Source organism: Pomacea canaliculata, linkage group LG14 (genome assembly GCF_003073045.1).
Source record: "Pomacea canaliculata isolate SZHN2017 linkage group LG14, ASM307304v1, whole genome shotgun sequence".
Taxonomy (NCBI): domain Eukaryota; kingdom Metazoa; phylum Mollusca; class Gastropoda; order Architaenioglossa; family Ampullariidae; genus Pomacea; species Pomacea canaliculata.
This window is the reverse complement of record NC_037603.1, coordinates 16,521,595-16,536,053: the sequence shown is the minus strand read 5'-3', so window position 1 is coordinate 16,536,053 and position 14,459 is coordinate 16,521,595. Positions and strand designations below refer to the sequence as shown.

At 37.2% G+C, this 14,459-nt stretch overlaps 1 protein-coding gene across 1 annotated transcript; it reads right to left on the bottom strand.

Moving 5' to 3' along the window:
• Positions 1-162: 162 nt before the first annotated feature.
• LOC112554764 (elongation factor G, mitochondrial-like) lies at positions 163-14,119 on the bottom strand. The gene is made up of 20 exons (XM_025222768.1): positions 13,981-14,119; positions 11,859-11,909; positions 11,569-11,691; positions 10,795-10,927; positions 9,636-9,840; positions 8,961-9,077; positions 8,480-8,553; positions 8,243-8,319; positions 7,685-7,839; positions 7,241-7,319; positions 6,207-6,344; positions 5,710-5,811; positions 5,160-5,354; positions 3,958-4,040; positions 3,556-3,625; positions 3,357-3,449; positions 3,177-3,252; positions 2,634-2,702; positions 1,663-1,823; positions 163-805 (listed from the first exon to the last, which is right to left on the bottom strand). Exons 1-20 carry the CDS (start codon positions 14,041-14,043, stop codon positions 620-622), a joined length of 2,250 nt encoding a protein of 749 aa, XP_025078553.1. The 5' UTR covers positions 14,044-14,119; the 3' UTR covers positions 163-619.
• Positions 14,120-14,459: the final 340 nt, after the last annotated feature.

The window sequence follows — 14,459 nt, the reverse complement described above, 5'->3', positions numbered from 1 at the left end:
TATGGTTTACATGATTTACTTTGTGGGGTCATTGTTTCTCACATTTTTGTTTATGTCCCCATATCACAACCCCACAAATAAAGCAATTTGTGAATGGCTACCATGATCAAATTATTTGTCTTTCACGTCTTTAAACATTTATTTGACCAGAATCACACCTGATCAGCCACAAATAAACATTTTTAATTTTTATGATTCATCAATACAATAAGAAAGCATACATGCAAACTTGCACATTCACAGTTAGAAACTTTCATTAGCAAATGTTATGTAGATCCCAAAGAAAACTTATCACAGATTTCAAAGTTCACTCCTTGGGAAGTTGTTTTGTGACTCCCATGAATTCCTGCTAAACTGAATCCTGACGGATGAGAACAGCTATGACTGTCACACACCATCTTGTTAAGATCATTAATCTGTCAAGAATCAAGCCATGTTTACCAGATGAAATGAAATGTTGCAATCCCAGCCATGGTAAATCTGCATCACAAAAGGAGCTGGACTTTTGCTCACTCTTCACAGTCAGCAGACAGTTTGCCAATAACATCTCCATACTACCACACACACTGAAGTGACCAGCATTTTGCAGCATTTACACAACTAGCTAAATAATTTGTGTTTATCGATTTCGGTTTTTCTTCTTATCTGAAGAGGTTTTACTTTCTTCTTCATGCTGACTGATTAGCTCGTCTTGTGTCGTTGGCAAGGCGGGGCAATAGCGACTGTACTCCATGGTGAACTCTCCTTTCCCTTGTGTGAGTGATCGCAGCTCAGTAGCATAGCCAAACATCTCATTAAGAGGTGCCTGCAAGGAAGAATGAATACAAATCAGAAGCATACGCATAAATGTTTGCAGATACCTAAGCATGATGTATGCATGTTCTTGTGTGTGCGTGCCCACACATGACTTTGTTTAACTCGCCAGAGTTATGCCCCTTTAGCACAGGCCTTTCATGAGTTTTTATCATTTTCAAAAAAAAAAAAAAAAATTGTAGAAAGAAACAAAACATGTAAGGTACAATAGTAGTTTGTGTTTGTCTAAATAAATAAATTCTTAACTGAATTTGCTTCAAGCTTGCTTTTTTTCACAGATATTCAGAAAGGTAAATGAGATCCCAAAAAATGGTCAAGATGTAGGCTATCAAACTGGCTCCTAGCACCACAAATCTTATGAAAAATTCAGTTAATATGTCAAAAATACATGTGGGATGATCCTTACGGAATCTAAACACTCATATAAGTGTTGCATATATACATAAAGTTCAAGTGCTTTTTTGCAAATGAGGATCAACATGAAACTTCTGATCACTGATGCTATTTTTCAAAGTGACTAGATCTAGAAAATTCTAAATTACTGCTAGGAAAGAACTGACTAAACAATGCCTAAAAAGGCAGCTGCAGAAAAATGATTCCTTAAGTGATATCCACAGTTACATCAAGTCTATTGATAGAAATAAAAAAACAACAACAAACAAACAAAAAAACTAGCCTTCATAACACTGCCTTCTTCTGCAATCTTAGCACTTTCATGTACTTTCCTAACAACGGTCTATAAAGTCTATAACTATAAGTTAACGTCCAGGAACATCTTGATGTCTGTGGTAGAAAGAAGAAAGAGAGGGACAGAAAGGTGAGTGGTTTAAAGATTTATCCTTTCATTACCTCACAGTACAGGGTGAAGTATCCCTCATTGGAATCTGTGCCAGTGACGACAGCATGGCGTTTTATCAGACCTGCCATCACACCGCCTTGGTATTCCTGGGGTGCATTCACCTCTACAATCATTACTGGCTCCAGAATGTTCCACTGACCAGTTTCAAACACTGGGCAACAAAAATAAAACCAAAAAAGTCAACCTACATTCAAGAGACTTATGAATGAATTCAATAATAGAGTATAAAGTATACATATTTCTAGATTAAGATTCATAACTAGCACAAATAGGTAAATGCTCTATTTAAAGTCTTCTAATTTGTACAAATTCCATTCTATCCAGGTCTCATGATAGGACACACAAGAGGTTTGCATACTTTTGATTAAGTCTCCCTCTCTCTCATGCACACACAAGAATACTAGCTCCCCTCCAAAAAAAAAAAAGTCTTGAGAAAATGGTTTGCATGGATACCTGAAAATGTGAACTTCTTTCAACTTTTGTTAAACATTAAGAATAACAAATCCAGCTGCATTAGCCATCACAAATCATCTGCTATCTGAAGTCATGTGACTCAATTTATTGGATAGTTCTCATTTTCAAAAATGCTCTAATTTCCCTAACTTTACCTATTTCTGTCATTATGCTGTTAGTCTGAAGGAGCATTAGACCCTGAAACCCTTTTAACAACTTGGGAAGAAATAGAAATTGATGGGAGGGCACTCTAAACCACCATTACCTCTATGTCTTGCCATCAGACACAAACAGGCTCACAAAACATACAAGGCCATCACTCTCTGAAGACAAGGCAAGAAACACCACAGCAGGAAATCTAAAAATATTTACATTAACAGAAGTGTATTTTGTTTTTCGTGTGCTATAGGCAAGAAATGTATTAATTTCAGTGGGATTTCTGTGGGGCTGGGGTCTGTGACAATCTTCAAACTATACTGTATGTAAGCCATTCAGACAGCTTTGTAACCTTGGCGAACAGCAAATTCTGCAGCAGTAATGAAGGCCAGTTCACTGGAGTCCACGGCATGAGATGCACCTGAGACACATATTTGGGAAATTACAATATCATTGAGTAACCTCATCCTGATTTTACCAGCTATAATGACAGATGGAACAAAACATACATTTCAGAAGGGAATGACTACAGCATTTCACAAAACAATTTTTGTGCGCTGACCAAAAAACTTACCAAGATTCCAATTTTTAAGACTGAGCCCATTCCAAGGGGGGAAAAACTTACCAGAATATGAGAAAAGACCTGCCCTGCATTATAGTTCTGGTTTCAAGGAATTTGTTGCAATGTTTACAAAATTATTACTGACACTGAGATCAATCCAGTTTAAAAACAAAGAAACAGCATAAATTAATGGATAATCAGGTGACCAGTAACAGACATCTGATATAAGTTTTTCAACAGCATGGACCAATACAGATATCGCCAATTAAAAAAGCCCCACATCATTAAAAAAAAATTATAAACTGAAAAAGACAAAAATAAAGGCAAACTTACCATCTTCAAGAACAAATCTGACCCCAGCAACTTTATGACCAGAAAGATGACCCGTCTCACATGCCTTACGAAAGCCCTGTAACATAAATTCTCTGTGACACTGTAAGGCATCATAAATATTGGTCTGCATCAATACAGCTGAAAATTCTGTAAGAATAGCTTAAAAAACAAATGACTTGCCTTCTCAATGGCTGGAATAAACTGTTTAGGAATGTTGGTTCCTGAGGTTTCATCACTAAACAAAATGCTGGTGTTCTCTTCTGGTGGTAAACCCTGCCAAAAAGAAAGTAACAAAGAAGAAGTTCAAAAATAAGATATATTTTGATATGCCTTGGTTAGTTTTTATGAAACAAAACAGAAAAAATGCAAGCATACAAACCTCCATGTAGCCAATAACTCGTCCATACTGGCCTTGTCCCCCTGTCTGCTTCTTATGTAGATAGTCAAATCTGAATCAATCACAGGCTTTATCAGAGGCCAGCTATTATTATAAGATCAAGAGCAGATCTCATACAACTACATTCAGTCATGCTGACCAGACACAGACATTGACAGACAATGTGCATAAATTGAAACGAGAAGAGAAATTTTTCTAAACAAAAGATTCTTTCCCCCTAAAGAACAAAAGTCTTCATTCTCCACACAAGCACAACAAAGACTGATCTTTACTGTCACTGTAATAGATTAATTCCCTTTCTTCAGGGTTCCATTGTAAGACAAAAGACTCAACACAATTTTAAACACAAGTGACAACAAAATTAAGAAAACTTATTACACTTACTTGCATTGTCCAATCAAACTTTCACGAAACGCCACCTTAGGTTTGCCTAGTTCACATTTGGCACTGTACTCTCGTTCCAAACGCTATACATTGAAAAATAAACAAAAAAACTATGAGAGTTCTCCACCACCTTTATTGTGGCCAGGATGCTGTGAAAAAAAAAAGTTACAGTCAAGTGAACACATATGCATCTCAGCCCAGCGAATATGTGTCCCAGTCCAGTGAAGATGTGTCATAGTGCAGTGAACATATATGCATCCAAGTCCAGTGAACATGTGTCCCTTCACCTAACTGATTAGAGGGTGACTGCTCTTCCTCATATTCATATTTGTCGATTGAACTGCGTGAAGTTTTGTGTCTAATGTTCATCCGTATATCTGTTACGATATTTTCTATGTTCCTGTGTGGATTTCTGTGTCTGCACCACTCTTTGTCTTTTCCTGTGCCATTTCCTTTCTACTGTCACATCCGAGCCATCTTGCCATTACTCTGATTTTATTTCTACACATTGGCAGTGTTGACTTAAAACTCTGATTACCTTCCTGCAGCTGCTTCAGATGTCAAGCTATCAAAGAAAGCTTTTCATGCAATACAGACAAGTCTACAATGACTCACATCAGGTATCTCCTGGAAGCTCAGCTTACAATGACCACTAGTGTGTTGCTCTCACAAGAGTTGTGTGAATGGAACGATATTTCTATCTGCAAAATTTGGACCAATGCACCAAATACTGCTAGAAGAGCTTCCATACAAATGTCATAATAACTTTCAGATATTTTGGTATGCAGAACTTTATTGACTTATCGAAGATTCCGTGTAATGGCAAGGCTACATTCACCGCATCTGTTCAATGTGTGTAACCTTCCATTGTCTTCTTTTTATCATTATTGGTCAGCGCAGAGAGTGCGACCTATCTCGGCCATACTGCTGCATGTTACAAGTGCACAAAGTAAATTACTGCCAACTGTACCAGCTCCTGATAACATGGATAGCCTACAGAAGGTACACCACGACTTTGACATCCTACAGAAGGCATTCATGAAGCTGAAGCAACTAGATCAATGCAGGATTTTATGCATCAAAAATGCAATGAGGAGAAGAAAAATCTTTTCTCGATTTCAGGATTAAAAATTTGGCAATTTTAATATCATTTCCAATTACCTTTCCATTGCAGTGTTTCATGATGCTATTCCCAATCTCACCTGAGCATAGACATCCAGGTGAAGCTCACCCATACCAGAAGCAATTGTCTGCTTGGAATCATCATCCCAGTGCACACGAAATGTTGGATCTTCCTTAGTAAAGCGAAGAATGCCCTTGGAAAAGTTGTCTGAATCAGCATTTTTAACAGGCTTGATAGACATGGAGATGACAGGCTCTGGAATAAACATGGACTCCTGCACAGAAAGCAGTTCATAAAATATATCCCATTTGTCCTTTTTTTTATGGTCCTATTTAACACAACCTGGCACAAGTCTTTGCTTATGGTCAAAATTAATCTGGCACAAGATTTTTGCCCTTTTGTGGCTGTCATTGTCTAGTTATTATAGTTTAAATCATATATTCAGCACCCAGATCATGCAAGCAACTTTAAATATATATCAATACACAAATATAACCTTCTAGTATCATTGGTCATTAACAGTTCTTTCAAAAAATATGTTAACTTACCCCAGGAAATATTTCAAAGAGTAAATGCAAATTATACTCGGCACAAAAACTGTAAGGTTCAAGTAAGAATAATGAACTTACCATTGAGAGATTGAGGTTTCCCTTGGTAACAAAAGTGTCTCCACTAGCACAGTCAATTCCAAACAAAGCACAGATGTCCCCAGCCAAAGCCTCACTGATATCCTAAGAGTAAAATAAGCAGTCTACCAATAAAGGTGCTATGTGTGCTATATTAACTTATATCTTATGTTCAATGCCTGTTTCACAGTTCCAATATCATCCAAGACAATAAAAATGCACAGAACTTGATAACTGTATTGCTCGACCTATGAGGTATCAACAATCACAGGCTCAGTGACTTTCCCTGTCAAGCACAATATTGTAATAACAATGAAGATTTATTTACAGCTACCTCCAACTGCTGGGAGAGTTTATGGCATTTAAAAAAACCAAACACTTTCTACCCAGTCAGTTCACGCAATCAAGTGTGCATCTGTACATAGCAAATGAAAAAAAAACATTTGTACACTACATTGCAGCTTCAATGAAAAATAAATGAAGATCAACAGTCATCAAACCTCCATTTCATCTGCATTCATTCGCACAAGTCGAGAAACTTTAGTCTTTCTCTGGGTCCTTGTATTTATAATTGTGTCACCCTTTTTGACACCACCTTGATAAATGCGTAGGTATGTTAGCTGACCAAATCGTCCAGCCTAGAAATATGCATAAAAAAAGCATCATATTCTAGGTGCTGACAATATAATCTATTGAGATATGCAAGTACTTTATCACCAACAAGAAAAAAAAATCTATTAATGTGTATACAATATCAACTTTTCATCACCAGCATGAAATAAAATTCTAAAAGCTAGGGAAATTACTAATAATTTGTTTATAAAGAGAAAAATCATCTACTAAGTCAATTACGATCAGATAAAAAGTAGGAAACCAGTGGAGGTAATCCTGAAAAAGATGGGTCTTAAGGTCTTCAAAGGGGGTCACTGTGGGATGTGACAGGGACAATGCATTTCAGACACTGAAGCCAGAGAAGAAAACTGAGGAAGCAGCACCAAGACCATCTTGTGTAAAGCAGGGAACAGACAAGGCATAGTCATGAACCGAGCGAAAGGGCACACACAGGACGTGGGTATGAAATCGGTGATATGGCACACACAGGACATGGACACGAACAGGGGATGTACAGATGGGAGTGACTAGCTTCACTGACAGGGCACACTTAGGACATGTACATGAACAGACTGGAGAGACCAGTCTGACTTACAGGGCATTAACATTGCAGACAGGACAAGCCCACCAATAAAACATGCAGCAGTGTAGTTACTTTGAAGATGAAGCAAGCCCAAAAAGTCAGAAAGGTCATAGAGGAGTTGCATCATATGGTGAACTATGCAAAACAAACATTTCCCTAGGTCACAACAAAAACTGTACAGATTTGTACAGCTCCTCCCTGAAAATTGCAGAACAGAGACAGAAAAAGACAATAAAAGACGAAGAATAAGGACAGGTCTGACACATGAAAACATGTCAGATACAGAGAAACAAACCATGAAACATGAAGCAAAGAAAAAGAAAACATGACCATGCATACCTCTAGTTTGAAAGCTAAACCAACAAATGGGCTGTCATAGGTCCTTTCTGGACTTAATAACATTTTCTCCCCAGTTTTGCTGCACAGAAAAAAAAACAACTGTAGACAATGATTTCACACAAACAGCCTTGAACATTTTTTGGTAAAAAGTTTATAAAGATATTAGTAAATAAAGATACACAGTTTAGAACCACAGCTATAATCATCACATTCTATAAACCACAGGACAGGCAAAACTGACAGCTGTGTATTATCATGCCATATAAACCACTTGACAAATAAAGTGAAACTGACAGGTGTGCAGCTGAATCAGTGACAGACTCAAAGTACAATTATTAATGAATGATTGACAATGTGCTGCAATACACTCTATGACTGACAATGTGCTGTGTCCTGGACTGAGGAAGTTATCTAGAATGACACCCACACTAAACTAGGTTGTACCTGTCATTATCAATGCATAAATTTTGGACTTGAGAGGGGTTTGGCAAGTAGTCAAGGACAGCATCCAAAAGAGGCTGTACACCCTTGTTCTTCAGTGCTGTGCCCATCAAAACAGGAGTGAATGTTCTCCTTATGCAGGAACGTCTTATTGCTGCCTGGATGAACAGAAGACCCGTGACAGCATAAAGCTTGACTCCTCCAATGAAAGAAGATCCTTAAATATGATTTCTTAAGCAATTCAAGATCTGTTTCAAGACCTTAACCCTCCCTTCAGTAGATGTACATAACCTGGCCATGAGCATAACAGAGTATGGCTAATGTTTCCAAGGAAGTTATCCCAAGAGGTGGATGATAATCAAACTTTTGAAAATTGCCTTATTGCCTTTTGTCTAATACTATTTATAACTGAAATATTCCTAAATTCTTTGAAGAAGACAAAAACAATATCAGCAACTTTGCACGTACAGAAAAAGTACCTTATGATGTCATGCATTTATATTATTTTTTACGTGTTTAAAGCATGATTTTATGAAAACTATTAAGTTTCATTCTAATTGCCTTAATTTCATCCACTGTTGGCTGTCGCTCCTCCAAGAAGACTTCCCCCAGGTGGTCATCAACATTGGCAATATTCTCTGTGAGACCCAAATGAAAGAAAAAAATATGCATCTGGTTACAGAACTGGCAATTTTATGCAAAAGGTTGTAAAACATCTGTGATTTGCGGGTTTTAGTTGTTGTCATACCATAACACATTCACTGAAGTATTCAAGAACAAAAGGTATCCTTGACACACCTATCATTTCCTGTCGACGTTCTTTAGCCTCAGCCCTCAGTTTGACTGGGATCTCATCTTCAATCACCTTCATGCTTAAAAAGAAAAAAAAAAGCATTAAAAAAATCTGAAGAATAATTTCTGCTATTCAACAGGCATTTCCATTTTGCTTCTCCCCAGAAAACCATCTACATTCTGCCTTGACAACCTGAACCAAGTTCTCTTCTTGACAGATCTAACCAGCATTATTACCTACCATGTCTAAAAGACTTTATTAACTTTATTTGGTTTAGCCAAGTCCAGCCTAAACAGTTTCACATGCCTAAGATGAACCTCAGTGAGTGTTGCTGCTACAGTGAACCTGAGTGTATTTGTTACAATGAGCCTCCATGTAGCTGCTAGTGAGAATCTGGCCACATGTAGCTGAATAGTGCTAGACCTGTGGCAGGTTAATATGATTTTTCACTTAAGGCTCACTTCTACATGCCATGTATTGACCTACCCCAGAGGCTCCTGAAAGTACAAGGCCTTTTCATGTACAAGATCAACAATACCAGAATGGTCTGCCTCCAGTCCGATGGGCAACTGCAAGAATGCAGCATTATGACCCAGTTTTGACCTAAAGGGAAAAGCAAAAAAACCAGATGACACATCTTTGAACATGAAAATGAAATTCATGTAAATTTTCTTCCTTTGATACTTATCATACGACCCAACCATGAGTAATTTTGTGGCTACAGCAATTCTTTCACCCAATAAATTACTGTCTCTTGTAAGTGGGGTTTTCTTTTCGTTTTAGGCTGATTGCAGAGCAAATATGCCTCACTTAACTTGTTAAACTTTATACGTGTATATTGCAACTGTGAACTTATAAACCTTTTTTTATATATCTGCTTATATTTTTAATATCTCCCATTCCATCACTATGTTGATCAATGAAATAAACCTAAGAATATTGTTATTGTGCACATATTCTAAATACTTATTTTCAACAATCAAAAGAGTAAACAGTCACCAAGATATACCACTGCTTTAGACACCCTAGAAAGCCCTAGTTTGTGGCTGATTTTTCCCCATCACAAGAACAAACATGCAATACAACACAATGGCTTTTCTGACAAACAGCCAAAACTCATTTAATATTTTAAAATGTTTTCAGGCAAATATAGTTCCTTACCTAAGCTGGCTAAGCACACGATAAGGGTTTGAGCCTTGACGATCCAGTTTGTTTATGAAGGCAATACAGGGCACACTATAACGTTTCATTTGCCGATTGACAGTAAATGTCTGACTTTGTACACCACCAACAGCACACAGCACCAACACTGCACCATCCAACACCCTCAATGCCCTTTCCACTTCCACTGTGAAGTCAACATGACCTATGGGGAAAAAATAATGCACCTTATGTATATAGCTTGCAAATAATAATGAAAACTTTATTAGATTTCTTTTGAAGCATGTTTTGCTCTTTATTAAAGTCTTTTTAGTGCTGTATTTAATGGATTGTTAAGTGCAAAATGAGATTTTGACTGTCTGTATACATATTTTCATGACAAGGTTTGGTTCATTGGAGGATACTGCTTTCTGTCCTGTGGTAACTCATACAGGGGACATATAAATCTCCCACAATTAAGAAATAAAGGAGAGTGATGTCCTTTCACATAACTGGCTCGAGTGTGACTGCTCTCCGTCATTTTTCATATTTCTCCGTTGATCTGTGTGAAGTTTTGTGTCCCATGCTCATCAATGCATCTGTTACAATATTTGCTACCTTCCTGGATGGATTTCTGCGTCTGTGCCACTTTTCATCTTTTCCTGTGCCATTTTATTAAATTCAACTGTCATCTTGTGCCATCTTGCCATTACTTAGGTTTGAGATCTGAGTATCAACAGTATCGACTTCAAACTTTTTTGGCCTTCCTCCAGCTGCTTCACAATGTCGAGCTATCACAGCAAGCTTTGCGTGGAGTACAGATCAGTGTGCAATGATTGACATGATGTATCTCAAGGAAGCTCTGTGAAATATGCCCCTCAGACTAATCTGACTGGGCTGGTGAAGGTTCTAGAAGGGAAGGATTGGGCTGCATCTTCTAAACTTGTTTTTCAGGCCTTTGACCTGACTACTATTCTTATGTATTTCTTAAAACTAGTAGCTGGTAAAGTTTATAGATTTAAGAGTGACAAGAGCCTAAAATGAGACAAAAGTCATGTAGACAAATCAGTAACAAAACACTGTTTATTGTAAATCTCAAATCTTGAAAACAAAGGTGGCACTTTACTTGGAGTGTCAGATCCCTAGACTGAGATGTGTTCAGATTACCATTCAGTCTCACCTGGTGTATCAATGATATTTATGTTGATGTCTTTCCACATAATGTATGTGGCAGCTGACTGAATGGTGATGCCCCGCTGCCTCTCTAGCTCCATGAAGTCCATTTTTGCTCCCACCTGGTCTTTACCACGAACCTGCATCAAAGGGTCATTTCTAAAAAAAAATATTCACTATATATGCCTTATATACATGTACATTCCTTATAACTTCTGATAATGAATAATGAGTTCGTAATTCACTAACCACTACTTCAAGGTTTTGAAAAAATGATAACTGTAATGGAATGTTTCAGAATTAGAACAGATCAAACATGGCAACAAACTAAACAAAATAAGCTCATTAACCATGCCACACAAATACCTCATTTCACTTTCAGGTGTGGCCACCTTCTACCATAAAAGATGACTATTACTGTGTTTAAGACTCCTTCTTCATCACATTTTCTGGCCTACCTCAGGCCTGTTGCCTAGCCTACCAATTGTTAAATGTGTTCTATTGCGGGGCAAGAGCTCACAGGATTTAAGATAGAAAATTATCCCACGCACCCAACAACTAGGTAACTGTCTAGCAGAATGGGTACCTGGGGGGGCTGGTAAAAGTTCTAGAAGGGAAGGATTGGGCTGCATCTTCTACAGGCTGTGCCCAAGACACAGTAAGCCACTGACATTCACCCCCCCCCCCAATGGCCACTAGGCTATGTTACTCTGTACTATTACCTTTTTGACATTGAGCTACTTCATCACTTTTGGTCTGATTACTAGAGTGAAAATACTACCTCATGCATTTCAGCTAGCCTGCCAGTGTAGAACAGTAGTCTTTCTGTCAAGGTTGTCTTGCCAGAGTCAATGTGTGCTGAGATTCCAATATTTCTTATTCTATGGACATCCTCTATCACTTCCTGCAACAACAGATTTAAAAAAAAAACAAACACTTAAGCAGATGTGACAGTTTCAGAATGCGTAAAAGAATGAATAAATTAAAATTTTGTATCAAAAACTATATTAAAAAAAATATATATATTAAAAAATTCAAGAAAATATTCACTATTAATTTTCAAGCACTTACCCCAGTTTTCCTGGCTGAATAGAAGTTTGTCTGTACAGCATAAATCTTGTTCTGAAATGAATATATTAAAACACTATACATGTGAAACTTGTAACTATTAAGCCAACTGTCAGCATTGTATTTAGTATCAGTGTACTTGAAATATTTTCTTAAAATATTTAAATAAATTTAAGCCTTGAGTGCCAAATGTTTCACTGGAATTTAAGAATTGCTTGATCAGATTTGAGCATGACTAAGTTAAACAAGATGGGGATGTCCAGACATAAATTCTACAATCTACTGTGGAATTCTGCTGATAATGGTGTACTGGTGCTCATATTGACTAAGACCCTAAACTGACTATATGAAGTGATTCAAAGGGTTTTAATGGCCGTGTATATGTGGCTGACATCAAGCCATAACAGTTGACCTTTTGCATCTCCATCAATACTACAGCTTATATCATCATCTGCATTGTTTTTCATGTTGATAAAATACAGCCAAGCACACCAATACATCTTTACTCAGCTAGACAGCAGTTCTTCTTTTGGTACACATAATTCAAATATAATATTTATTTTGAGCACAATTGTAACTGACAAATATATACATAGCCCACTCAAAATTTTAAAAATTAATTATTCAGTATACAAATAAATAATTATGTCAATAATAATAAATGTGCAATTTATAATATTATGATCATGCACATATAGGAGCAGCATGCACTTAGTACTCAATACATAAATATCAAGCTGTTGGAAGAGACAAAGGCCAGTAGAAGGTTGATATTACTTTGAATAAAGTGAGGTCAATGCAGCATCTTGTGATAGTTAATAAATTATTTAAATTATTTCAATACTGAATCCTGACTTCACTGAAACAGACATAAAAATGCATGTGTTGCCTATGGACTGCATGAAAGTCTGACATATTCTGTTGTTAAAGGCACATTTCTAGCTGACACATCATCTTCATCAGCATCATTTATACGCAATATGGTGATGGCCTACGCTATGTCTTGAACAATCGTTTCAACGTTTCGGTGTGCACGGTCTCTCCCTCACATACAAACATTGACTAATACAGGATGGACGCCCCCATTCCTCTCGCATTCACCTACGCGCATGAAAACAGCTGAGTGGACACGACTGCGCCATGTTGGCGTAGCAGACGATGCTTACTCTTGTACGGACATGGGGGGAGGGCGGTCATTTCTCCCCACACCAAAAGTCAATTTGTCCCACATAGATCCATTTTGTCCCAAGACAGAAAAGTCAAATTGTCCCAAGTCCAAAAGGCAATCTATCACCGATGAAAAAAGTAAATATTAACATCAAATATTACCAAAACAACCACACATTGTTCGAACTATAGATACACAAGCTCAGACGCCAAAACAGCCGCTTAGCCATAGTGATTTTTCTTTTTAGACTATCTATAGATTTTTTCATCATTTTATTCTTGAATTTTGCCTTTTTTTTTTTTTGCTTATTTGCTATTTTGCAAATAGGTTTCACAACTGACGACAGTGGTGTCGGTACACTACTGTAGTGTGTTCTTTGAGCTAAATGTCTACCTGATCAGCGAAGTCTTTGCATATAATAATAATAATCAAAAGAAAAAAGTCATAACTACAAGATAACAATAAAATGATGATAAAATTTAAAAGATAGTCTAAAGAGAAAAATCAGGTGGCAAAGCGGCCATTTTTCTTAAGTACAATTGTGACTAAACTCGTTCGTATGGCTCTGTTTAAAATAGGCAGCTGAGCTTGCGTATCTATAGTTCAAACAACGTATGGCTCTTTAGGTAGGGGCGAAATGGTCTTGGGAGAAGTGACCTATGACCATTGACAAAGGTGAAAAAATGTGCGATCGTCCGTTTGTAATTCGAGTTTATTTCTTACAGTAGAAATCGTAGATACTTTCTACAACACCAGATAGACCAAACATATTCTTATATCCAAAATATAGGATAGTCAAGGCAAGGGATAGTTTAAACAGTATACCCTTATAAAATATAAGGCACTGCTGCAGCGTGCGCTTCAATGTCACTCTCGGCAGAATGTCATTTCGGGGAACGAACATTCATCAGCTAGAAAATGTATATATATATATGTTACATATCAAAATAATCATACCTTGAGGAGGAAACGTTCAAATTTTTTATTAAAGCCACATAACGATCCCCTAAGAGATAACATTCTGAGAAATTATGTTGGTTGTCGACAAACCCAACTATCCTAGGTTTCTTGAACCAGATGCGGTTATCGCTCTTTGTCTTGTTTCCTTTAAGGGAAGTAACTCCCAGTCCGTGCTCCGAGTGTCTAAGGATAGCCAGCGTAGATAGATGTGCCTTAGACTACTTGGAATAAAACTGTTTAATATCTTTCAACTACTGGTGCTGATGTCAAAAGAAAATATGTAATCTACCTAACTTTATATATTTAGCCACAGAAAAAAGAGATCTTATTTTATGTTTAAACATTCATCCCATACTTTTCTTGTAATATGTTGTTCTTTTAAGTGGACCTAAAGGCCTGACAAATAAACAATTATTAGTATTCGTAAACAGTCTAGCACACAACATGCTAATGGTGAGTACTGCGTCTACTGATGA